Raw genomic sequence first — 27,638 nt, forward strand, 5'->3', positions numbered from 1 at the left:
TAATATAGGAATTTAAAAAATCTTCGAATATAAGATTTTTGTTATATTTAAAGGATAAGATTATTTCTCAGTACTTCTGATGCGAATTCAGACTAATTTGTAGTGGATTTTCCCTTCAGTCGTTTCGACCCTAGGTACCTTTGTAGGCATTACCCACAAAGTGTTCTTGGTGAGATTGTTTTACAGGGTACTACTTCACCATTAATTTTCCCAACCTCCTCAATTTTATCCAGGCTCGGCGTATGGCTGGGACGTATTCATGACTATAAATCCATACGTTTTCACGGGGCCGGGGATTGCCTGGTTTGGGAGAAGAAAAAACCCGACTTCCCAGAGGGAAAACTCTCCAACCCTGTATGAGACTCGCTAACTCACTTTTAGTCGAAAGAGACCAGATAAATGTTCCGCACGTCTTGGAAGTAATCGAACCCAGGTCTTTCCGACCAAACAGCTTCGTCTAAGAAAACCTAGGAAAATACTCGTCAGAAACCGCTACAAGTCGATCAACGGAATTCGATGTACTGTCATCTATCAACCTGCCTGAAGAATTAGATTGGAGTAAAGCCTGCATCCTTCAATGTGATTCAATCGGGGCACCCTACACCGAAGAGGATATTATAGACAGTATCAAATCCAAGGTAAGAGGGTCAGATGTATGGCACTTCGGTGCCCTTAAATTTAGTTATATATTTTTGATCTCATTTAAGACCCTTGCCATAAAAGAAGCATTTGTTAACCTCAAAGAGTTATCGGTACGAAATCTGCAATGTCAAATTTTATCTGTATATAAATCGCGTAAACTTAGTATAATCAATCACTGGCTAACCCCCCCCCCCCCCAAATTCCCAGCAGACTTGTGTCTATGCACTTTGAAAAATTTGGGAAGATAGAGTGCATAGAACAAGTCACTGGCAATAGCAAAGACAAGGATTGGGCGCATGCGCTCTCCAACAAAAGAAAAATAAATATCACCCTGAATGAAGGTGTAAAATTGGAAGAAATTCATTATGTAACAAGAGTGTTATTATGTAATAATAACAGAAAATGACAGGAATGGTTATGATCTCAAGACGCCCCCCCCTGCATGCTTTCGCAAAAAAAAGGGCATCTAAGAAGGGAATGCACTGCTCCGAAATGCGAGCAGTGCAAACGAATCGGGCATTCTTATAAAGAATGTCCAGGTCAGACGTATGCCTCAATGTTATCTAAACGTAATGCACATAATCAACCAAGTATATATGACGAACTTCAAGGTGTTGTCGATGTGCAAGAAGATAATTCGGAACAGCAGGCAGAAGAAGAAGAGAAACCCAGTGACTTAAAAGAGGAAAGCAATGAAAAGCACAAGCCTCAAAATATAATAACTGTGGATGCACCACTAAAACCGGAAGTATCCGAAGTGGTGCAGACACCCAAGAGGCCTCTGAAGAGGACAACTGTAGAGAGAGAGAGAAGGCTGAAAATAATACGGAGACCGTAGGAAAAGAAGAAGTTCAAAACAGCAGTATAGAAAAATTGGTGAAAACCGACCAAAGTTCAAATGTGCTGACCCCAACAAGAAGACCAAAAATGAAATTTACACCAAACGTCAAAACCAAAAAAGAAAAAGCTAAATATGATAAAAAGAAGGATGGCCTTGATTTAAAATCATGCAAAAAGAAATAAAAATAATTAGCATAAACTGTAGCGGACTTAACCATCCACTCTCACAGAGACTACTAAAAAACACGGTACATCAAAACCACGCAGACATAGTACATGATACACGAACACACTCAAACACAGAAACAGAACAAAAAATCCACAGAAACCTGCAATGCCACTATTACATCATTGCTGAACCAGCACAGAGTAATGGCATTGCAGGTCTAATAACCCTAGTAAGAAAAAAGAGCAACCTGCAAATCATATCTCACTGCACACTGATAGAACACAGAGCACTAGAGATTGAAATAGCCTGGGAAGATCAAATAGTGTCTCTGATTAATATTTACGGCCCAGCTTTTCACAACAATAAAAAACACTTTTGGGAAACAATAGAAACCAAACTCTCAAACATAAAAAACATCATAATGGGGGGGGGGGGGAAGGACATGAATTTTACTGAGAACAACGTTCATAGACAGGGAAAGTAGCAATACTATAACAAAACACAATTATACACAAATAATACAACGCTGTCAAATCAAAGATACTTTCCGTATACTTTTCCCTACACGGAAAGAATACACACACTATTCCCCCACCAACACTTCACGGTTAGACCGGATCTACGTTAGCCAACACCTGAAGTCGACTGTAAAGGAAGTTTGCCACATACCACTAAGCTTTAGTGATCACCATTTGGTCAAGGCTAAACTCTCCCTTGAGACTCACGACAGCCACACATACAAGAACAGAAATTACCCGATGTGGAAATTAAACAATAGCATCCTCCACACAGACAAATTTACTACAGACATAAAACAAATATTACACAGCATAACTGACAACCCAAATCCAGTGGATGCCTGGAACATATTTAAAACACAAGTTAAAAAAGTGGCTATAAACATAGGCAAACACAGAAAATACAACGCAAACAAAGAAAAAGTAAATATAATAAAAGAACTCGCGCAAACATACAACACCGACAGAACACTTCCACAAAACAAAACTGCTATTAATGCCCTGAAGGCCAAACTAAAACAAATTGAAATTAAAGAGGCTGAAGGGGCATGAATCCGGGCAAAGATCTGAATCATGGAGCATGACGAAGGGAAAACCAAAACTGGGTGGCTTTTTGAAGACCAAAGAAAGGAAAAAGCCCCCTTTCGTAACATAACGCATGAGCCGACAGAGATCGAAGGAGATGCCAACCTTCTTCACCACTTCCACTCGGAATACACTAAGATCTTCGTCCGAAAAGACAGTGACATAAAAGAGACAGAAAAACTTTTAAAAATTTTTCCCACACTCAAGGAGACAGAAGCTGAAGAAATAGACCTACCAATAATACTAACAGAATGTAAAAACACTATGAAGACATTCTCACTACACAAATCTCCAGGGCCTTACGGCAGAGTTTACAAAGCATACTACCCCCTTTTTGAGACGCTATTTGTAAACATGCTCAATGAAGCACAAAAATCGGAAAGCATCCCAGACTATTTCAACCTTGGATATATCACACTCATACTCAAGAAGCAGGACACCACCAACAACACAAAAACGCAATGGAGAGGTATAACACTTCTCAACACAGATTTCAAAATACTATCAAAAATACTGTCACACAGAATACAAAAACACATTTACAATATAATATCAGAATCCCAAACCTGCGGCATAAAAAACAGAAAAATATCAGACAACATCATACAGGCTCGTTGAATATACGAGCATTATCAGGCCACACAACAACCTTGCTTGATGATAAGTCTGGATATTGAAAAGGCCTTCGACTCAGTTAGTCATCACTATCTGAACGAAGCCCTCAAAGCTGCAGGTTTTGGGAAGAAATTCCAAAACATTATATCCAACATATACAATACAGCACAGTCACGCCTCATAATTAATAAAAAGTTGTCGGCACCTGTTAAAATTGACTGTTCGGTCAGACAGGGAGACAGCTTATCTATGATCCTTTTCGCTCTTGCCTTAGAACCGGTGATACGTGCGAGTAGAGAACATCCCGGCATAGCGGGTACTCACATAGGAGGTGAAGGCAAAACAAAAGTGCTCGCCTATGCCGATGATGTAACATTAACTTTAACAACAGCCGAGTTCTTCGCGCTGGCTCTTGATATATTCCACGCCTTTCAAAAATCATCAGGACTGAAGCTTAACCTACACAAATGTCATGCGATGTTCGTCGGTAGGTGGGCAAATAAGCCAACTTTGCGGAACGAAATAAAAGTTAACGAATATCTCCCAACTCTAGGAATCACCTTAGGACACCAAAAACAACACGACGCACAATGGAAACTTACCCATAAAAAAATAGCAAAAAAAATTTCACAAATGAAACATAGACAACTTTCCGTTAGAGCTAAGGCAAAAATCTGCAACCAGTACCTACTTTCGAAAGTATGGTATCTGGTAGATAACATTAGTTATAACGGGAAGGAAGTAGACAAAATACACCGAGAGTGTGCAAAGTTTATTTGGGGTTCAAAATACGAACCACTGAGGAGAACAACAATTTTCCATGATGTTGAAGTCGGAGGACCTGGCCTTCTTAACGTACACCTAAAAACTTTAAGTGCAAGAGCAAAGCTCATAGAGAGCCTACTCTGAAAAAAAACCATGGAGCACATACATTATATACTATACACAAAGAATAATGCCAGACAAAATAATATGTTCTCTTCCGCACTCGCAGGGCTAAACACCAAAGATGTTCTATGAGATTGCGGAAGGCTACAGATTCATTAACAAGTACATAATAATAAATGAATTCGTAAGCATGAAACCCAGAACAGCGCAAATCAATCTCACGCGAGCTGTAATTCCACCACCTCAGCACCGTGAGATTGAAAGAGGACAAATAAAACTATCCCATGTACTTAAAAAAGTATTCACATTACCCATTAACCCTAAACTTAAAACATTCTTTTACAAAATACACCATGCCTGTCTACCCACAAAACTATGGTGCATAGGGAAAGGCAATCCACTACACCATCCAGCCAAATGCCATTTTTGTCCCCAACCAGAAACACTACACCACATAATGCTCTACTGTCCCCATACGTCCAAAATATGGAACACCGTACAGCCTCATATACAACACAAATTACCTATCACAGAACACACAATCTTCTGGTTACAAGAAGGACACATCAACAACACTACAGCAATAATCATCATATCAGCGATGTATGCTATCTGGACCTACCTACAGATGCGATAAAATGTATGGAAGAAAAGAAGGTCCAGATATAATTACAAAGCTGAACGTATATTTAAAAGAAATCATCACAGACACAATACACAGAAAAAAGATTATAAGAAACCAGTGGCGCAAAACAAGACTCAGATCGGAAGATGTGGATGAACAAATACATATAAAAGAAATAAAAGACCCACCATGAGAAACAAAATCAAGCCCATCCACCACTATCAAAAAAATAAAAAATAAAATAAAATAAATAAAATAAAAATTCAAAGCTACAAACTAGGTAAACATATATATATATATATATATATATAAGGGTATAAATATGCTACATACACGTACACCTAAATGTATACATGTAATAAAAATATTATGTAAATAGCAACTTAATTGTATGTAAATACATATAAGTACATGAATAAGTAAATAGCAACATAAGAATGATTAGATGAATATATTTATAAGATATTGCATTAAACAGATATATGTGTAGTTTAAGACATATATTGCCATGATACATGTGTGTTTTCTTGTACAGAGAAACAACCAAAGTATATATGTCAATTGCAAATTATTACAATGTAATATGTTCTATAAAATTTACAGCATATGTTAGACCAATCGGTGTGTAGCGAGAGAGATGATAACAAAATATATGTAATTCTAAATGTATCTTCAGAAACAAGCATTGTTTGTGTCCAGAATAAGCTGTGTATTTGAATTAAGTTGAACTAATAATATATTAACCAAATTGCAAATTATGATATAGTATGAAAATATATCTATAACTGATTGTATATATGTATATTTATATATATATATGTTTACAAACTCCATGTACATATGTTAACATATACCGTTAAGTTCTGTTAACATATCTGTCTTTTGTAAAATCAGCATGACAGAAATTATGTAATATCAAAAATAACGGCTCAGAAAGTTAAAGGACAGTAGAAAGAAATATAAACTGAGCATGTTAAAAAAGAAAAATGTGAATTAGATTAAGCATTCTATGTACAAATGTATATATTGTAAATAATTGTATATATATTTATTTTTTGAATGTACATAGATGCTTTGGACTAAATAAAATATACTAGGCTGAAAAAAATATAACGACTGAGCTACAGAGGCTCTCAGACTAATTACTTCGTTTCAATTTTTTATTTAAGAGCCAGGCATTGTTTCATTATGGACGATATCTAAATATAGTACCCAAAAAACAATGCTATAATTCATAACATATTATATACGACCATATGAAGTCTACCGAAGAGACTTGAGTTTGTTTTAAATGGTGAAAAAATAGCATAAAATGCCAGGAACTATACAACATAATCACATCTCTGAAGAACACGTGTACTAAGTATTACATTTAGAGAATTATTTATAAGGAACTTTTCTACACGAAGGCCAATTAGTTTGCATTACTAAGAAAGTTTTAACCTTAAAAAATATAATTATGAACCTAGAAACATTTTATGTAAATAGGAAACTCAAAGAAATTTGGAAACCCTGTTTCTTAAGGAAAAACGTCTTTGGGGTTTTAGGGAATGAACAGATTTTATTGCTCTCCATTAAGTTAAATTAATGGTGTGTGTGAAGCAGAGTTATTTAAGTAAAGGTTTAATACATAAGCTATACACTGTGATTTAGGTTATGCAAGAAAGCTGTTAATTTTAAAGTGAGTATGCAATAACAAACCCATTACCCGATCAGGTCACTTCTCTGTATGACACTAAAGTAATACGAACAAATGATGTGCAGGTCACACACTGTTTTAACTCAGAACAATATACTCAGGTCAGTTTCAATAATGACTGCATGCAACTTACTTACGAATTTTGAAAAACTTATGGCGTTTTTCAAAATTCGATGTACACATACATTACATAAAAATTCATTTAATATGAAATTTACCTCTTTTTTTTTTTTGGCTAGATGGATGAAGCAAGAATGCTTTTCATATACCCCGTTATCTCTAGAAGAAAAGCTATGGATGGGGTAATATAGAGCTATAAGGTCTGATCATTGCAGGAGGGTAACAGCAATAGCCGAGCCTCAGTTGAAGTTTCATTGGCTATAGCAATTCCCATCCATTACCCTCCCTGGATACTCCATTTTAGTCGCCTCGTAAGACTTGCATGGGCTACAGTGGAGGCTATTCTTATCCCGGCCACCACATGGGGTAATTTTATTATTTTTTATTTATTTATTTTTTTGGCTACATGGGTGAAACAAAAATGCTTTTCATATTCCCCGTAAAGAAAATGTATGGGTATGGGAATATAGGGCTATAAGCTGTGATCATGGCAGGAGGGGTAACAGCAATAGCTGAGCCGCAGTTAAAACTTCATTAGCTACAGCATTCCATCCATTACCCTCCCTGGGTACCCATTTTAGTCGCCTCGTATGACATGCATGAGCTACATTGGAGCTATTCTTATCCCGGCTACCACACTGGGTAATTTGTATGTTTTTCCAAGGTGATACAATATCTAAGTGAAGAAAGTATGAAAGGATCTCTTATTTTGCTCTGCCATTAGAAATTCTTTTTTATCATATAACTAGGGGGGGGGTGGCTATGCCCCTCTGGCGCCCAACCCCCGTGTTCCGGACTGATAGGCCGGTTCTCCTTGAATTCCGATGACTCGAAAGGAGGGCTCCACCCCCACCCTGGCGCCTTGGGTAGACCCTGAGTGTCGAGTCTTCAAAAGGGGCCTCTGCCTCCCCTGGGGCCCAACCACTCGAGTTTGAGGAAAGGTAGGCCGGATCTCCTTGAATTCTGAAAACTCGACACACAGGGTAGCCACTGAGTTTCAAAACGTTTCAAAAAAAGTAACATAAAAAGGCTGATCATTTTATATATGTAGGTTAGATTATATGATAAAATAAGTGGAAAAAACAAAAATAATTTGTAGGCATATAATCTTACTTATATAACTAAGATTCCAGTTACCTAGCACACAGCAAGAAACTGCATTTTTTGTTATAAGTAACTGAGACACAGCTCTAAATGCAAGTTAAATTGATTAAGTGTAATCCTCAGCAAAGATTACTGCATCTTGTAAGAAATCCGATTGTCCTTATAAGGACTAGCTTAAAGGGGCGAAGCAAGAATGCTTTTCATCTTCCCCGTTATCTGTAGAGGACAGTGTAGGGATAAGGTGTTATTGCGCTATTAAAGCTCTGATCATGGCAGGAGGGTAACAGCAATAGTCGAGCCTCAGTTAGAACTTCATTGGCTACAGCATTGTCATCCATTACCCTCCAGGGTATTGGATTGAATGAATCAATCACCGAATGTTTAAGTAAAGGTGATATCTCAAAAATATCGGACGATCTCTAGACCACTCATTCGTGGGCGAAAGACCGTCCAAATCTCCGCGTTGATTCTACTCAGTGAAACTCGACCACCGAGCAGAACTGCTCATTCCGAAGAAAATAATTCACCGACAAGTACCCCTCAGCGGACCGTGCCGGAGAACACTTTCCCCGGAAACTCAATTGCTCCCTTAGGACAAAACCTAAGAGAGCGAACTCATTAACCCAGGATAACAGCAACAGCCGAACCTCAGTTAAACTTCATTGGTTCAGCATTGCCATCCGTTACCCTATATGTATGGGCATCTCATATAAAATCAATCACCGACTATGTAAGTAAAGGTGAAATCTCAAAAATACGGACGATCTCTAGGCCACTCCATAGTGGGCGAAAGACCGTCCTAATCTCAGCGTTGGTTCCACTCAGTGACGGGCTCCCCAACCACCGAGCAGAACCGCTCAAATTCATGAAATAAATGAAAATAAAATTGATAATATATTTTCTGATAAGTTTAATATACTAAATTGCATAAACTAGTGGCAGTTTGGGAGTGTATTAGTATACATGTTTAATGTATAATAAAATTCATAATTATTTCAACCCTCACAGAAATAATTATGAATTATTCAGAATACTATTTCATCATTGAACTTATAAATCACTTTTAACGAATTATTAAATATTCTTCGTTATATTATGAAATGAATCAATTTCAATATGTCATACTGAAATTCACATAAGACTATTTTTTTCAGCTTTCATAGTTGCATTTTCTGCTAGTTATAGCAAACACAAAATAAAACTGAAAAATTAATTTCATTTATTGTACTGTAATTGTATTTTTTTTTGTTTTTAACATTCTTATGATATTATCCGTTTAACAATTCTTCCGAATGAGAAACGGTTGCGTTTTAAACATTTCACCAGAGGATATACTAATAATATATTTACTCCTCTTCTCAAAATATCTTCTTATTTACACCAGACATAATGACCAATCTCCTATCCTTTAAAAATAATAATTCTTTATTAGTTTTTATTTTCATGAAATATTAACATAATTCTAAGAACCAACGAAGCATATTTTATTCAAAATGTTTTGAATAAAATATGCTTTGTTGGTTCTTAGCTATTAATTATTCCAGAGATAAATAATTTTGCAGGTAATAATGCTAACTTGAAGCGAGATGAAAATGATACTTTTTAGGTGATGTTGACTTCCATAATATATGAGAAGCATCAAGTAGAAAAGCGTACTTCATATTTCATTCCAAGACTGCGCCTTAAATTTGTAATTTGCATGAACAACGCGGTGAATCAATGACACTTTTCGCTATTCAAATAAGTATTCAGATCTTGTGGCAATGCTGCAATTGTGTAAATCTTAAGAAAAAAAGAACGCCAAAAAGTAAAGAATAAACACAATGATATTTGAATAAATTAGTATTTGTTAAAAACAAAGGATCAGGATAAAAATTACAAATTTTATAAATATGTAATTGTTAATTAAAGCAGTAATAAAATTTAGCACACGAAAACTGAGTAAAATAATTACCAAAGATAAATTTTTACACTCACAAATAAGTAACACGTTCAAGTCCTTGAAACATTCCTGCCTGTAGAACCGGACCAATATGGTTACCTCGTAAAATTCTGCCAAAAAATTTAAAAAAAAAGATATTTTTAAGAACAATGAAATTATATTAATTGACATAGTATTTATAATTTCAGAGTAATTTTCGCAAAAACTAAAGTTGATATGTACTTACGTATAAGCTAATACATTTTAGTGCGCATAAATATAACTCAATAGATGTTTATGCATATCGACAAAATTAACCTCTCCATGCTTACACAACACGTAATATTCTTAGCAGATAATTTGCTTCGGGCATAATTAAATGAAATAATGAATCAGCCTTAATATTAAAGAAATTCGTCAAAAGCTAACCAATTGGAAAAGATCAAGGAGGTTAAAGATTTATCGGAATATGTGAAACATTTCGCCATAATTCCAAAAAGGAATTATGGCGCTATTCACTTATTAAACATTTCGTAGCAGATATGCTGAGATTAATACTTCAGGCAAATTATACAATATAAAATATAACGTTTTTTCAGATTTATTTGAATTGATGTATTGAAAAATGTGAAACAGGTTCTTCTATTTATAACTGCAATATGAAATAAAATGATGAAATGCTCATATTTTTATTTTCTAATGCCTTATTAAACATGGTGTCATGATATCTTGAGAACAAAATATGATTTTGTTTTCTATTTCTATTTAGCTGGAGATAGATTCTCTGAGTTAACATAATATTCCCTTTGGTTTTAGATATTCCACAATTAGAGTTTACTGACAGACGAAATACAATATTATTTAAATTAAATTGTCAGAAAGATTATTATATAATCTTTCGTGCCATGTACCCTCAAATTCCTGCCATGTACCCTCAAGGGGTGTACAGGATATGATAGTACTACATGAAAAAAAAATTACATCATTATTAATTTCCTATCTACAATTTTCCTCCAAATCAGTCTGTTACTTGTCAAGACTCCAACATTATCAGATCATATATTTCTATCGTCCAAAGCACTTTGTACCGTATCAATCCACCTATATATCTTGGTCTTCCTCTGGGTCGTTTTGCTGCCAACCTGGCAGAGAACACTTGTTTTGCTAATCTTTCCTCGCCCATTCTGCTTAAGTGACCATACCACCTGAGATTAGCTCTGCTAACGCATTCCTGGATGCTGACAATGTCAAGTTCTTTCCTAATATCCTCGTTTTTAATATGATACTGCCATTGATGCCATCTGTTCATGCCTATAATCTTTCTCAGGACTCTCATATCTGTGGTCTCTAGTCTTTGGTCAAGTGTTTTACTTCTGACCCAGCTCTCAGATCCATAAGTTAAAACTGGTTTGAACACTGTCTTGTATACAGCTAATTTAGTGTTCCGACTAATTTCTCTCTTATTCCATATGCATTTATTCAATTGACTTCCCACCATACCAGCTTTGCTGATTCTGTTGTCTATTTCTATATTTAATTTACCATCTTCAGTAAAAATCGTGCCTAAATAGCTGAAATGTTTTACTTGTTCCACAGGTTCTCCATTCACAACACAGTTGACATTTTCAATGATTCTGCCTATTTTCATTGTCTTTGTCTTTTTATTGCTGACCTTCATACCATATCTATTACAACAGCTATTCAATTTAGTCAGAGAATCTTGCAGACTTGTAGCGGATTTATTTAGAAGTATGACATCATCCGCATAAAGCAAAGAGCTGACATTAACATCTCCAATTTTGATATCATGTTTAATACCACTTTCCTTCATAATGTGATCCATATAGATAATGAATAACAGAGGGAATAATGTACATCCTTGTCTCACACCAGATTTAACATTAAACCATCTTCCTGTACTTCCTTCAACAAGCCTTTGATGAATATCATCTACTCCTGCTGCCTTTCCACATGTCAAGCCTTACAACTCAAACAAAGACTAAGTATTGCTTGATATAATGCCCCATTGATACCATATAACTGCAGCGTATTGAATAGCTTCTCTCTTGGCACCTTGTCATATGCCTTTTCCAGATCGACAAAACTTAAATACAGATCTCTGTTATATTCCCATGCTTTCTCGACTATTTGTCGTAAAGTGAAGATCTGATCCTGACAGCCTCTATTTGGCATGAATCCAGCTTGTTCTTCACCAAGCTTTTCTTCCACAATTCTTCTCAACCGTTTCTCAAGTATACTTGCATATATCTTGCCAGGAACACTCAGTAGGGAAATACCTCTGTAATTCTCACATGCAGTTTTATTTCCCTTTTTATATATGGGTACTATGAGAGCTCTACTCCAATCATCGGGAATTCGTCCCTCTGTCCAGGCTTTCTGAACTATGCAGTGCAGCCACTGTAAGACTCTTATAGCACCATAATTCAGCATTTCTGGTCGAATATCATCTACTCCTGCTGCCTTTCCACATTTCAAGCCTTTGATGACTTTTTCTACTTCAAGTATGGATATGTATTTCTGACTGCATGCCTGGTCAGCGTTTTTTACCATTGTGCTGTCATCACTGCTTGTTTCATTTAGCAGTTTTTCAAAATAATTACTCCATACTTCAAGGATATCTTTTTCTCCTGTTTTCATTTCACCTTTATCATCTCTAATTCCTTTTACAGCACTCTTTCCTCCATTCTTAAGCTTCTTCAACAACCTCCAGAATATTTTACCACCTTCTTGATATTTATTTTCTATATTCTTGCCAAAGTCCTCCCATGACTTTTGTTTAGCTAGTTTTACACAGTGTTTAGCATTCTTGCATTTGTCTCTATATTCTCTAAGAGCACAAGCTGACTTATTTGACAGGAACTTTTGGTATGCTTTCTTCTTTTCCTTCACTGCCCCTTTAACTTCCTGTGTCCACCAGGGAGTTCTGATTTTTTTATCCTTACAGACAACCTCACCACATGCCTCTCTGGCAGAATCAATCAATGTTTTCTTCAGAGTTTGCCACTGAATCTCCAAGGTTTGATTCCTGTTCTCAAACTCTTCCATTTTTTCTTCAATAATCTTTGTGTATTTTAGTCTACAGCTCACATCTGAGAGCTGCTCAACTTTTATTCGCTTTAAAACTTTCTTACGTGTTATTCTTTTCAATATGAAATTCAATTTTATCCTACTTAAGACTAAATAGTGATCACTTCCAATTTCAAATCCTCTGTACACTCTGGTGTCCTACAGCAGGGAGAAAACATCACTATCAACAATAACATAGTCAATGAGACTTTTCTTATTCCTAGCCTCTTCTCTCCATGTGAATTTGTGCACATTTTTATGTTGGAACCTGGTGTTAGTAATAACCAGTCCATGTCCTGAGCAGAAATCCAACAGATATTTGCCATTATTATTAGCTTTGCTCTTTTCTCCAAATTTTCCCAAAATATTTTTGTATGTCTCACAATCATTTCCTACTCTGCGATTTAGATCCCCAACAAGGACTAACTTTTCATTTTTCATTGTGTCAGTTGCTTTTTCTAAAGCCTCAAAAAATTCCTCCACTTCTACCTTAGTAGAACCTTCTGTGGGACCATAGGCACAAATAAGTCTCATTGTCCAGTTCCCCATTCTCATATTTGCCCACATTACTCTACTTGAGACTGACTGCCATTCAAGAAGATTAGCCTCGTATTTTGTGTTGAATACTATGGCTACTCCTTCTTTTCCTTGATTGTCATTGCCTGAATATAACATTTTGTATTTATTGCTCAGAAAGATCTCACCAGTTTTGGTCTTTTTTGTTTCAGTCACCCCTATTATGTCGATCTGGTACTTATCTAATTCCTCAGCTAGCTCAATTTCTTTGCCATTCAGGCTTCTTACGTTGATAGTACCGATCTTTAACTCTGGTGATGTTGAGTTGGGGTTTGTTTTCAGTTTTGTTCCAGTAGCTGACTTTTCGCTGTTCGCCCTGGTTCCCTGGCGAAAACAACGGGGGCCTTGTTTAACCGGGCGACGCCCCAGCCGGCATGAAATTTTGTCATGTTGTACCATCATTTTTTATTTTGGTTTAACCAATAAGAATACAATTTGGTCGGCTAAATCCCAAATTGCCAGCCCATCCTCGTCCGTTCAGTATCAAAGTAGATACCCAACAGGGTGCACCACGAGAAGGTGAGGATTGGACATTAGGTCAGAAGCCCTGGTCAGTTCTCCGCATTCCTTTAAAGGCTATGTGGAGGTCTCCTCTCAGTTATACAGCTTTGACCCTTTATTTATATCTATTAATTATTGTCAACTATTTTTATGTCGAAGAAAATTAAGTAAATAACTGTATAAAATAAAAGAAACATTTTAATATTGTGCTTAAATCAGGACACCTACTTATTTTTATAATAACTGAAAAGAAAGAGAGTTTAGGAATCATTTTGCCTTGCTTCGTTTTGTCAAAATAGCGAAGAAATGACTCCACGCTTCTACATACGTTTCACTAAATCATCAGATAGTAATAATAATAATAATTATTTCGAATGGTTTTCCTGAACAAACTTTGAATCTAAGACCAATTTAATAAAGACACTACCTCTTTGTTGTAGTAATACATTTTTTTGACTTGAGAGTGTGACTGAAATCTAAATTGAAAAGAGTCGACGATTGTTAACAGAAATCTTTAATTCTGAATTTCATTCATAGAAATCCCTGGCTATATATTCTTGTGCTCAAGTAAAATCCTAAATTTTACTAAATTTCGTTATGAAAGATCAGAGTTGATGCAATATATAATTTCAATGCATTTTGTCATTGCTTGTCGTTGATAAAGGTTTGAGCGAAACAAATATTGCAATTGCTGAAGAAGCATTCGTAAGGATTCGAAATATCGGATTTAATTCTTTCCAGTCAGAGTCCGAAATAATATGCGTACGGATGGACAAAACGCATTTAATAGCAGCTTATATATTTTCATAAAGTAACAAAATAATGGTTAGCAAAAATGATAATAAACCAGCTAATAAATAATACCAACTTACACACGAGATATTTCTGGCTCTATTTCCTTTGGTACGGAAGTTAAATTGAGGTCAGCACAGTTGATTGTGATGTCAATACATAAACATCTTTTTTCTTGAGAACAAAGGAATGCTGGAGAAGTTGAAATGACAAACAAGTTAAGGTCAATTACACTTTTATTTTCACCAAACTGGATTAACTTTAAATAACTATTTTATATATTAATATAATGTTTGCTAATTTAAGCTTTTAAAAATTTTATTAATAATAAAACTTCATTTTCACCAATTCTCTAGGTTTACAGAAAGAGTGAATATATCTCCGAACAGGCGACTTCCGAAGTTGTTTTTCTTCCCCCACCCCTGAAAATTGCATATATATAATACATATATAAAGTTTCAACTCGAGATAGGCCGGGAGGAGGTATGAATAAATCAATCGACCGTGAGATGCGGTGACTGATTCATTAATGCCCTTGGGGGTGATGGATAGCAACGCAAAGCTGTACCAATGAAGTTTAACTGAGGTTCGGCTGTTGCTCTTACCCCTTTGGGCGACGGGTTTTTGAGTTCGCTCTCTTAGGGTTTTTGCCTTAAGGGAGCACTTTGAGTCTCCGGGGAAGGTGTTCTCCGGCACGGCCCGCTGAGGGGCTTTGTCGGTGAATTATTTTCCTCGGAATTTGAGCGGTTCTGCTCGGTAATCGAGTTTCACTGAGTAGAACCAACGCTGAGATTTGGACGGTCTTTCGCCCACGAATGAGTGGCCTAGAGATCGTCCGATATTTTTGAGATATCACCTTTACTTACACATTCGGTGACTGATTCATTCAATCCAATACCCTTGGAGGGTAATGGATGGCAATGCTGTAGCCAGTGAAGCTCTAACTGAGGCTCGGCTATTGCTGTTACCCTCCTGCCATGATCAGAGTTTTAATTGCTCAATAACACCTTATCCATACACTGTCCTCTACAGATAACGGGGAAGATGAAAAGCATTCTTGCTTCGCCCCTTTAAGCCAGTCCTTATAAGGATAAGGTCAGGGAGGAATCAATCGACCGTGAGATGCGGTGATTGATTCATTCAATCCAATACCCTTGGAGGGTAATGGATGGCAATGCTGTAGCCAATGAAGTTCTAACTGAGGCTCGGCTATTGCTGTTACTCTCCTGCCATGATCAGAGCTTTAATAGCTTAATAATAACACCTCATCCCTACACTGTCCTCTACAGATAACTGGGAAGATGAAAAGCATTCTTGCTTCGCCCCTTTAAGCCAGTCCTTATAAGGATATAAGGATTTCAATATATAATTCATAATTTTATATGTATTTACCACGGTATTTGATTATGCATGAAAAACAAAACCTATATCTTTCGTCATGAGGCTTTAATTTTCCATTAGGAATATTTTTCATTATTCTTTTGTCTCATATTTCCATTTAATGCTTCTCATTTATTTCTTTCATGTTAAACGTTATTCTCGTACATTGCCAGTCATTCAACACAGCTTCATTTGCTTCACGAGCATTAAAATGACAAAGTAGCAACTCATTCTTCTTCGTAGGAAACTATATATAATAAATGAAATATATACTTCAATTATCTTCTCAGATTTACGGTAAGAATATCGATTTAAATAACCTTAGATTCTGGAAACCATTTACAGATATACATTTGAAATATAAAAGAAGATGGGGCATATCAGATTGATTAGAATACTAGAAACAGTACCACCCGATTTCTACTTAATAAGTTTTGGATAGTTACTATTGTTAAATATTCTTACCACGTCTGAGTCTGTCAGTTTCCTGGCTCGGTAAAACATAGATTACACTTAATTAACTTACTTACATATCGTTATTATCTCTTTCAAAATTCCCATCAGAATCTATTCATTGATTCCAGTTTCTGTTCGTACTGGTTACACCATTGATAATTTTTCTTTAAATTTCAATATTGATTTTAAAACTGTTTGATGTTCTCTCTAGATTGCTACAATAATCAAATTTCCTTCTTTTAAGGCGCAGTGTCATTTTTAGGCGGAGGAAAGTCACAATAAGGTTTGGGATGATAGGAAAGTCGCATCACTGCAGCCATGTTTTTTCTCAATGGAGAAAATGTTGCGCAAACAACAAAGAATGTAGTAGAACATTAATGGCTAAACAACCTATTCTATGTTTGCCACTTATGGTAGTTTTCAGACAACATCTTCCCAGAATCGTCTTACTTGGTTTTCTTTAGATGCAATGGTTATGATGATGATGATAAATGATTATTTGATGAGGTACGATTACTTGTTTCAAAAAACAATAAAGAAAGAAAGAATAATAATCATTTTGATCAATAATCGAAGAACATTAACATGAAACTTTCAACTCACAAAGACACCAAATCGATTAACACATAAAAATACAACATGAGATAACAGGGAAATCTAAAAGTTTTAGACATAATTTAAAATGATCATGTGTCATATTTGGACTTGTTTTAAGTGACTGAGAAACAAAATTACAGAAAACGAGATGATTATCAAATATCTGAAGGGTAGATGGTAAAATAGACGTAGCTTTAAAAAAATAGAGTAATGACAGAAACATTATCAGGTTTTGCAATTTGTTTTGGTATAGTATTTGTATCAGTTTAACAAACATTATTTTTAAAGATTTGGACCTTGTGGATATGTAAACAATTTAAAAATCAAAATTTCTTTATAATGTTACTTCCAGTAAATATGCACCAAGATGCATTTCGAAAGCTCATCTCCACAATAAACCTTTCATGTTTTATTATCGAGAGCCGTTCATTTTAGTAAACATCCAACTTTTGTTCGAAACCCAGAAAACTGATAACTGTAAACAGCTTTTGATAGCACCATGGTTTTCATTTTCTTCAGAAGAATGCCCGTCATGTGTGTGTGTGTGTGTGTGTGTGTGTGTGTGTGCGCGTGCGCGTTTGTGCACTTGCTCTCACAAAGAGCTCTGACATATGTTTAGCAATAATCCTAAAAAAAACTTTTTTTTTTCTGAAATCCTCTTTTTTATCAAAAGAAAACAGTTAGTCTTATCTCGAGAACATTTGCACCAGCATGTATGTTTCGACAGAAGGATTTGACGGGGATAGGTTATAATAAAGAAAGAAAATAAATAGATCATGATTATCCTTCTAACGTAACCATAACCAGTTCTAATTTATCATTCGAAATATTCCATACTTTCAAATTATTTTCCAATAAACTGACGAATAACATAATTTCCTCTTTTTTTTTATTCCATGGGCTTCTAAAATATCATATAGGTATTTATAAAGAAAAAAAGTATGCATTTATATATAAGATGGCTAATAGTCTGTGTAATTAATGGCAAAAATATTTTAATAGTCGATTTTGAATTGTTATGATACAACCGTTTCGGTAGACTTTTGCTGAGCTTTATTAGAGGTTAGGATATAACTAAATACACACCAGCTATTCGACTAAATATCGCACTTTACTGAACTCACTGTTGAAGTATCTGTTTAATTCTTACATATTTAGTTGTCCACGTAAGAAAATTCACACATCTCGACTGTTATGAAAAATACTCGGAGCGAACAAAGAAACTATTTTAGATATTTTTATTTATTTATTTATTTATTATTTTTTGCATTTTTTTCAAAATGCATACCCTATGCATTAGGACACATCACACATATGTAATTCATGAAAGAATTATATTTTATAAGAATTTATATGAACAATTTTTATGCAGACGAGATGGAAACTTATTCATCCCAGTATTACCATTTAACATTTTAGCCAAGGCCATGTGGAAATTTCATACATATAACAATCTCTCGCTCTTGGAGGAAATCATTAGCTTAATTACTAGGACATCTCCAAGCCTCTGCATATTATAATAATGAAAATTAGAATGCAAAAATAGTTCGTGTAAGTAACTATTTCCTCTTTCATTCATGCATTGCAAATTATATAACAAAAGGCATTGGAATATATCACAGATTGTTTCGTGCAGAAAAACACACCTAGTCCTCCATTTAAAGGGTGGATATAGATTCGAAATAAAATTACTTTACTATTAATTGGTGAGGTAAATATTCAAAATATATTCCTCAGGTGACTATATCTCGGTCGTTAGCAATGATGTTCTCTCATTTTTGGATTGGAAAAGCTTGGAATCTTGTCTAGAACGTGAAGAAGCCTTATAAGGGTTTTCGCAAGCGAAGGTGAGTTAGCCGCTCGCCTACGAAGGGGGGGGGGGTTTCTTCTTTCTGCGATGTCCAAACTACTGTGTGTGTATGTGGGGGGGTAGGCAATGTGGGAGAATTAAATAGAAATGGAAAAAGCCCGGGTTTTTTGAATAACATATATATACATATATATTATATTATTAGGGATGGGCGGAGCGTTTGTTTATATTTATATAGGGTTGGAAAGGGTGAAGGGGTTGAAAACAGCAACTGATTTTTTGATGGGGGAAGGGGATTGATGGGGTGCCGTCCGTTTCGACTGTGCTTGGTCGTCGTCTGAACACATGGAGGAAGTGGATGCTATGTCAGGTCGGGTAGGTGCTTCTGCTTTTGAAGTTTTGTGTTACCGCCTATTGATCGGGGTTGTGACCTCAATTTTATGTTGTGAAGCTTCCAAACCTTGGAGATTATGTAGGGCCTGTGGACGTTGATAGGGTTCGCGTCACATTTTATGGCTATTGTTTCCGATATTCTAAGCATTGTTTCTTTGTCTTGTCTGTCTACTATGATGGCCTTGTCGATCTGCTGGGTATGTTTTTGTTCAAGGCCGTGAACAGCTATTTCTGTTTTCCCTGTGCTTTGTATTCGATTTTTCTTTTTGATGTTGCGTTTTTTAGTGTTTAAATGTTCTGGAATGGGGATGTTACAATCGCGGAAGTGTTCTTGTAGTCTTGCCCATAAAGACCTGATGGTGAAACCCGTGTAGATGATATCACAGTCTTTTTGGCAGGGAAATTTATAGACTACGTTGTGGTGTTCAAATATATATTTTTGTGTGTGAGATTTAGTGGGTTTTAGGAGATTTGCCTATTTTTGGTTTGTGGTGAATACCAGTTTGCAGTCAGTATGGTTGAAGATATATATTTATAGGCTTTGCATGTGTTTTGGGTGTATGGTAATTTGATCATTTTTTATGTTGGGAAGTTTGTTTTGGTACTTGGGTTGTTTTGGCGGTTTTTGGCCATCCTGTTTGCGTAATTTATTAGTTGTGTAGGATAGTTGCGATTTTTGAAGATCTGTGTTAGTTTTTTTATTTCTGCGTTTAGATTACTCTGATTGGTTGAAAATTTGTAAGCATTTATGAATTGTGATAAGATGACCGATTTTTCACGGAATATGGATGGTATGAGTGGAAATGGAGGTAGTTTCCGATATGCGAGGATTTGTGGTATACTTTCGTGGCTATTTTGTTGTATGTTCTGATTAATGTCAAGTTTAAGAAATTGATGGATTTGTTCTGTTCGGTTCCTATGGTGAATTTTAGTCTGTTGCTGTAACTGTTTAGTGACGCTTTTAAGATGGTGATGTGTGTAGGATTTCCAATGCACAATATCGTCCACGTATCTGCCATAAAAGGTGATGTCGGGGGGGTGGGGTGGAGTAGGAGTGATTCTATGTGTGCTAGGAATAATTCCGCTAGTTGTCTGCTGATGTTTTGGCTCATGGGGAGTCCGAAGATTTGAATGTACATGTTGTTGTTGAACTTGAAGAAGTTTGCAGAGATTATTAGTTTTATTAAGTTAATAATGTCAGTGGGCGTTAGTTTAGTGCGAGAGTGTAGGGTGTGGTCTTCTGTGAGTAGTGTGTGTACGATGTCTAAAGTTCTGGGGACGTCCACGTTGATATATAAAGAGGCCGCATCCAATGAAGTGAGGATGTCTTCCTGGGGTAGGATTAGGTTTTTAATTTTTTTGGAAAAGGTCGTCCGTGTTTTTTATCATGAAGTTAGACGTTGTAATTAATGGTTGGAGAAGTTTCGCAATGAATTTTGATGAAGATGCTGGTGGTGTTTTTGTAGGAGACTATTGGCCTCATCGGGTACCCGTCTTTGTGGGTTTTTATTTGTCTGAACATACAAGGGGTGCGGAGGGTTGTGTTTTTCATTATGGTTTTGTCTATTTTGTTTTAATTTTTTAGAGTGTGTAGGGTACTGTTGATTTGTTTAATGAGGTCAGGGTGGGGTCAATTTGGATTTTTTGGTTAGGTGTGTTGGTCGATTAAGATAGCTGTTATTTTGTTGTGGTAATCGGTTTGGTTTGTGATGACTACTGTATCTCCTTTGTCAGCTTTATTGATAATAATGTTCGGGTTCCTCTTTAGGGATAAAAGGGCTTTTTGTAAGTTGGGGGTGATGTTTGGTTTTATTATTATTTTACTGTTTATGATGTTGTTAATTTTGTGGAATATTGTTTCTTTGTTAGGGTCATACTCTAATTTCGCTTGAATTTCAGTAATGATGTCTCTGTTTTGTATGTATTTTGGGGATACGCCAAAGTTTAGTCCTTTGCTCAGGATGGTGATTTCGTCGGGTGTGAGTGTGTGGTGCGATAGATTGATGATGGAATTGTTTTTTTGTGGGTTTTAAGGCGATAATATCCGAAGGGTTGGAAGCAACGCGATTTTTGTATTGGATGTTTGTTAGTGTGTACCATTTCTTTGCGTATCGAGCTTCTATTAATAGCGTGTAGTCGTTGATGTGAGATGAGGTAATATCCCAAAAGACTGTCCATTCGTTTGGGATCAGTAGCTTTTTCAATCGGTTTTTTGTTTTGTGAATGTATGAATATGCTTGTTGCTTCTTTTTAAATCTGTTGTTTATGGTTTGTTTTATGAGAACACGGGAAGCCCGGTAGCAATTTTTTTTTGTTTTCGCGAATCGTGCAGTTGCCGCGTACTGCCGCGAATTTTGGTGTGATGTTGTGATCGAGGCATTTTTTGAGAAAAGTTATGTGTATTTTTTGTGCGGTGTATGTTAGGATGGTTTTTTGGTATGTACCATTTGTAAAGTTTATGCATTCATTGAATGTGTGACGTGCAACCATGACATGTGCTTGTTGGTATGTGCATTAAGTGAATGTCATTTTTAAAGGTGTTTTTGTGATCGAGGGGGGGGGGGTTGGTTGGGAGGTTATCAGTAGAGAGCCAATGATAGGGGTTGTATGGTTAGAAGACACAAGTAAATTATGGATATTATTTTTGGATTCTTTTTGGATTATATATCTCCTAAAACCCACTAAATTTCACACACACGAAAAAAATATTTGAACACCACCACGTAGTCTATAAATTTCCCTGCCAAAAAGACTGTGATCTCACCTACACGTGTTCCACCATCAGGTCTTTATGTGCAAGACTACAAGAACACTTCCGCGATTGTAACATCCCCATTCCAGAACATTTAAACACTAAAAAACGCAACATCAAAAAGAAAAATCGAATACAAGGAAAAACGGAAATAGCTGTTCACGCCCTTGAACAAAAACATACCCCGCAGATCGACAAGCTCATCATAGTAGACAGACAAGACAAGACAAAGAAACAATGCTTAGCATATCGGAAACAATAGCCATAAAATGTGACGCGAACCCTGCAACGTCCACAGGCCCTACATAATTTCCGAGGTTTGGAAGCTTCACAACATAAAATTGAGGTCACAATCCCGATCAATAGGCGGTAACACAAAACTTCAAAAGCAAAAGCGCCTACCCGACCTGACATAGCATCCACTTCCTCCATGCGTTCAGAACGACCAAGTACAGTCGAAACGGACCGCACCCCTTCAACCCCTTCCCCCCTCAAAAAATCAGTTGCTGTTTTCAACCCCTTCACCCTTTCCAACCCTATATAAATATAAGAAAACGCTCCGCCCATCCCTAATAATACAATATATATGTATATATATATATATTATTCAAAAAACCCGGGCATTTTCCATTTCTATTTAATTCTCCCACATTGCCTACCCCCCCCCCCCCACACACACACATCGCAGAAAGGAGAAAAGTTTGGACATCGCAGAAAGAAGAAAAGTTTGGACATCGCAGAAAGAAGAAAAGCCACAACACCCAGAAAATGGTATGTGTAAATTTCTCTTCCTTTATGCTACATATATGTATTGGTAAATATACATCTACAATGCCCTAACAGAGTCATTCCTAAACAGAAGCAGGCAAAATAGCGTAAATATAATAGTTTGTTAAGAGGAGTAACATGGGAGTTTTCCCAGAAATAATATCTACAATAATAAACCTTTTAGAATGTTCACCAAAGTTGAAATAATACCTTTACTTCGTTAAATATAAAACTCGAGAGATCTTGTTGTTAGTGCGTAGATGGACTTGACGGCTCAAATGACGTAGATAGCAAAGGATATTAATTTGTAAATGTAAGAGCCTCCAGGAAAATATCAAATTAAGATTTCCTACCATAATATATTTTAAAAACCCTGTCTCTTATGGGAAGAAGCGGTTACTAAGTATTTGTACATTAAAGCTTAGTCAATCCCCTTAGCACGATAAAAGCCACAGGAGAAATTATTTTTCTTCTCTTTCCAGCCATCAATAGTTATCACCCGCGGACAAAGAGAATCTCTTGGTTTGTAAGTATTTTCTTGTCTTTAAGAGCCTCCCATTTTGTTAGAATTATTCTCCAGTGTTAATATCTTGTTTATTATTTTTCGTCTCCTAAGTTGTTTCATAAACATACATAGAAAATACTGGAATTTCCAATGTGTGTGTGTGTGGAGGGGAGGCAAAATGCTTTCAGGAAATCAAATAAGAATCAGGTATTTCTTATATTTCCTTTTTTAGCATTTCGATTTTGAATAGACAGGAGGCACCTTCCAGCCAAATAATCAATATTGCTACAACATTATTAGATTGAATATGTTCGATTTGGTGCACTCATGAACATTTATCTTATGTTTTCTATACAAACTGTTATATCCAGGGACGGCTCGTGCATAGACTCTACGAAACTGCAGCACCCCAATTTTTATCGATATATAAATATATTTATTAATTTATTTATATTTGATTGTAAGATTTAATTTTATCATCGACAATCCTATACAATTCTTTTAGTTTGTATAAAAAATACTAAAAATCCATCTTGTAGCACTTAGGAGGGTGAAGCACGCTAGCAACACTGTGTTTACCACAGTGTCATATTGCTATGCGCGCAAACATATGCACGTCATAGTGAGATGCGAGCTATTAGCGTAATGCGACACTGTCCGTCGCGCAGTTCCACTGTTGTTTATATGCAGTTTGCGACAGTAGTAGAGTGTTCGTAGTGCTTATCGTGTTTACTCCGTCTCTTTAAATATTTGGACATTACAATTAAAGACATAGCATTTGTTATAGTTTTTATTTTAGAACATTATTGGGGTTATGATAATGGATTTTATTTTTAAGTAATTTTAAATTATACTAAATTATAATTTTATGGATAATAAACAATATTTTTTCATGTTTAATTTTTTTTTTTTAATTTTTACCATAATTTTGATATTTTATCCAAACACGTATACACTGCACTTACAGTGTGCATGTATATTTCGAAACTTGCAGCACCCCCACGAGCCGCCACTGGTTATATCTAAACATACTTAATTGTCAAAATAGAAATTGTCTTCCTTAGTGAGTTATTTCTTTTTGTTTTATTTTAATTAGGAGAGAAGTGAATTTCACTCCTACGGATTTCTTTTGCCACCGTCTGTCCTCTAGTAATAGAGGAGGCGTTGAGTAACTCCCCAGAAAGAGGGGAAAAATGTATTTTTGACAGTAATGTAATCGATTAATTGATCGCAAATGCTAGTTATGAACATGAAATAATCAGCACTAATGAACTGGATAGTGAGAAATGTTCATAAATAGATAAATATAGGAAGAATAAATATTACACACACACACACACACACACACACACACACACACACACACACAAACACACACACACACACACAAAGAATGACGCACGGGAGAGTGACTTACGACAGTTTTCTTCGTCTGTCCATGAATGCAAACAGTCGACGTTCTTGTCACATACGAGCGATTTTTCGATACAATAGCTGTTTGTACACTTCACTTGGCCATCTGAGCACGCCCACCTCTCTGCAATAAAATAATATTGATTCCCTGTAATACGTTATTAAGAATAGAAACACGCACTATTTTCAAAGATAGAAATATTTAAAAAAACACACAAATGCGAACCGATAGGCATTAAAACAGCTAAAAGGAGGTAAATTATATTTTATTTTAAAATTATTTACATGAAATACAATTCGTGTTCGCGTAATTCTCTTTAATGATTCCTACGTTTCCAATGATTGTTTTTAAGGATTATTATTCTACAATTGTGCTTATGCATCGAACAACAACAGCAAGTGATTGGGTTACGACGACATTTCATTAATATAAAGGTTATCAGTAATATTTATAATAAACAAACAGCGTATTGGTGATAAAAATATTAAACTTGAAATTAATTTACCGCAGTTTTGAAGGTGAGAGAGATCTGCACATCCTTGTCGACTATTATTAGTTACGTAATAACACTGCAAAGACTTATCGATACACTGACCATTGTCGCACCGGAACTCCGTCGCTGAACACTCCCGCATGTAATCTTCTGCAAATAAAAAAAAATCTAACTGATCATTTAATAAAGTGAAAATGATACATGTGATGACCGCTGCTGTGTATAATTAGAATATTAATTATAACATTAAATAAAGATAAATAAATAAATACGGTGTATTAAAAATTTCAGTTTTATTCTCAGACTTCAATCTAATAAACACCTTACAATTGTTTCGGTTTTCAAGCGGGGAATTTTGAAAATATTGAATGTAAATAATAATAATTTGCTGATCCCCCGAATACATTCCCTTTTACGTAGTCTTCTAGTCCATCAATATGGTCCTGAGCGTATTGTGAAAAAATATATATTTACCATTGTTTGTACTTTATCTGACACGAGATCTTTCAAATATTTCTTTGATTTCAAGAAGAACTGAAAATACGATGGAGCAAATAATATTCTGGATAATCCAGATAGAGCAACTAAATGAAGAATCTCGGTATTATTAGCATCGGTAGTGTGTACTCGTGCATTGCCATGGAGTAAAACCTGGTTGATTCTTAGACAAACTCTTCGAATCAGTGCCTTCAATTTTTGTTTTAACAGAGTTCAGCGGAACGTTTTCTGAAGTCATTTCGCACTTTGTTCCAACCGCACCGATGGTCTTCCGTAGGTCATTCAGTATCGATGATGCTCTTTGGTTGGAAAGATCTGGGTTTGAATCCCATCTAGAACACAGAGAACCTTTACCATGGCTTTTCTCTGAAAATGAGTTATTTAATCTCATATGGAGTTAGAAGGGACCTTTGGGAAATCAGTTTGTTACATCCTGCATAACAGCAAACCGGCAAGAAGAATATACACAAATACCGACATAATACACCGCCACCATCCCCTAAAGTTCAGCAGCAACATATCATAGCAGAACTGTGAAATCTCAAACTGATATGTGGGAAACTCTCTTGAACCAGAGATTTTCCCACATATCAGTTTGAGATTTGGAGAATTCAGTGTATTCATATAGTTAGTTAGTTAGAGTGTGATGATACAATATTCCTGAGGACCCATATGGGTAGGTACAGAAAACCATTTTATCTAACCAATATAACGTTAATGGTTAAAATGTACTTATGTCTGTTCTCTTGGATGGGTTTACGTGTTTGCGGGGTGAAATATCCTAGTTACCGGGAGAAAATCTTTCACCACTTGTGAGACCGGCTAACAAGATCTTTCCAACCAACGGACATTGCCAAAACCGACTGAGATACAGAGGCACATATTGTAGTTCTACGACATTCGATTATGCGACAGCAAATATAAAACCTTTGCTATTAATTGTTCAGCGAACCTTCGATATTTATATATGTATATGTAGTTGCATATTGATTGTAAATATAGTTTGTATTCTAAAAAAATAAAAAAGAAACAGTTTTTCATATCTCATATACCTCTGTCTGTCCTTTTATAACTCTACGTACAGCACAACAATCTTTCCTACTGTTTCAATACACATATAACTACAGACATCCTTTATTAATTCACCATAAAAAATTCAAAGCATTTTTTCCATCAATAATTCTCTTGCTTTATAGTTCTTCTTCTTCCCTTGAATAGCTCTCACAGTCTCAAGACACACAAAGAAAATAAATTCCACAGAGAGTTGAATCACGAAAATAATACCAGGTTGGTACAGTATAATGTAATATAAAACACGGAATTTTCTATTTGTTTCGTACTGCTACGGTTTAAATTGAAATATTGCTTTCTTATAAAAATAGAAGCCTAGAGAAGCAAAGATGAGATTTTATAGTGAATGGTCAGATTGAATATGACAATGTTAAGATCATCGAAACATTGATTGAGCAAAAATATTTTTACTTTTTAAAAAATATTTTGAAATAAAAAATATGAGAAAGATTTATTTATTAATGTACTAACATTTTTAAAAAAAATTTTATTAAGAAAATTCTTCAAAAATGTTTGATATTTTTCTTACACCCAAAATATAAAATGTTTTTCTAATTATATTTAACACACAGTATGATGTTTTGTTGTTACATGCTAAGCTATTTTTGGCTGCCGTTGTTTCCTTCACAATTTACGATATGGGCAATTATACTCGTCACGCTTCACATTCGAGTTTCGCTGCTAAGGTGGCCACGGACAATCCCGAACATTGAAAATTTATATTTCTCTGCCAGTCCCTGCATGTTATGTAGTTTTCTCCCCCCCCCCCCGATCCCGTTAGGTCTTCTTGGAATTTGTAGTACTTCATTTTTCTGGTTT

The 27,638-nt window shown here is 35.6% G+C and overlaps 1 protein-coding gene across 1 annotated transcript in view; it reads right to left on the reverse strand.

The window, feature by feature from the left end:
* LOC150094841 (G protein-coupled receptor GRL101-like) overlaps positions 1–27,638 on the reverse strand; it is a 186,431-nt gene that overhangs the window by 46,028 nt on the left and 112,765 nt on the right. Inside the window, exons 12-15 of the mRNA XM_090411676.1 lie at positions 25,263–25,400; positions 24,761–24,880; positions 14,763–14,874; positions 9,783–9,857 (exon numbers count right to left, since the gene is read on the reverse strand). Coding sequence (XP_090267802.1) covers positions 9,783–9,857; positions 14,763–14,874; positions 24,761–24,880; positions 25,263–25,400 — 445 coding nt within the window. The remainder of the gene's footprint in view (positions 1–9,782; positions 9,858–14,762; positions 14,875–24,760; positions 24,881–25,262; positions 25,401–27,638) is intronic.

The sequence above is a fragment of the Typopeltis vanoorti genome, chromosome 21 (genome assembly GCF_054136105.1).
Source record: "Typopeltis vanoorti isolate ZY-2024b chromosome 21, IOZ_Tvanoo_1.0, whole genome shotgun sequence".
NCBI lineage: Eukaryota > Metazoa > Arthropoda > Arachnida > Uropygi > Thelyphonidae > Typopeltis > Typopeltis vanoorti.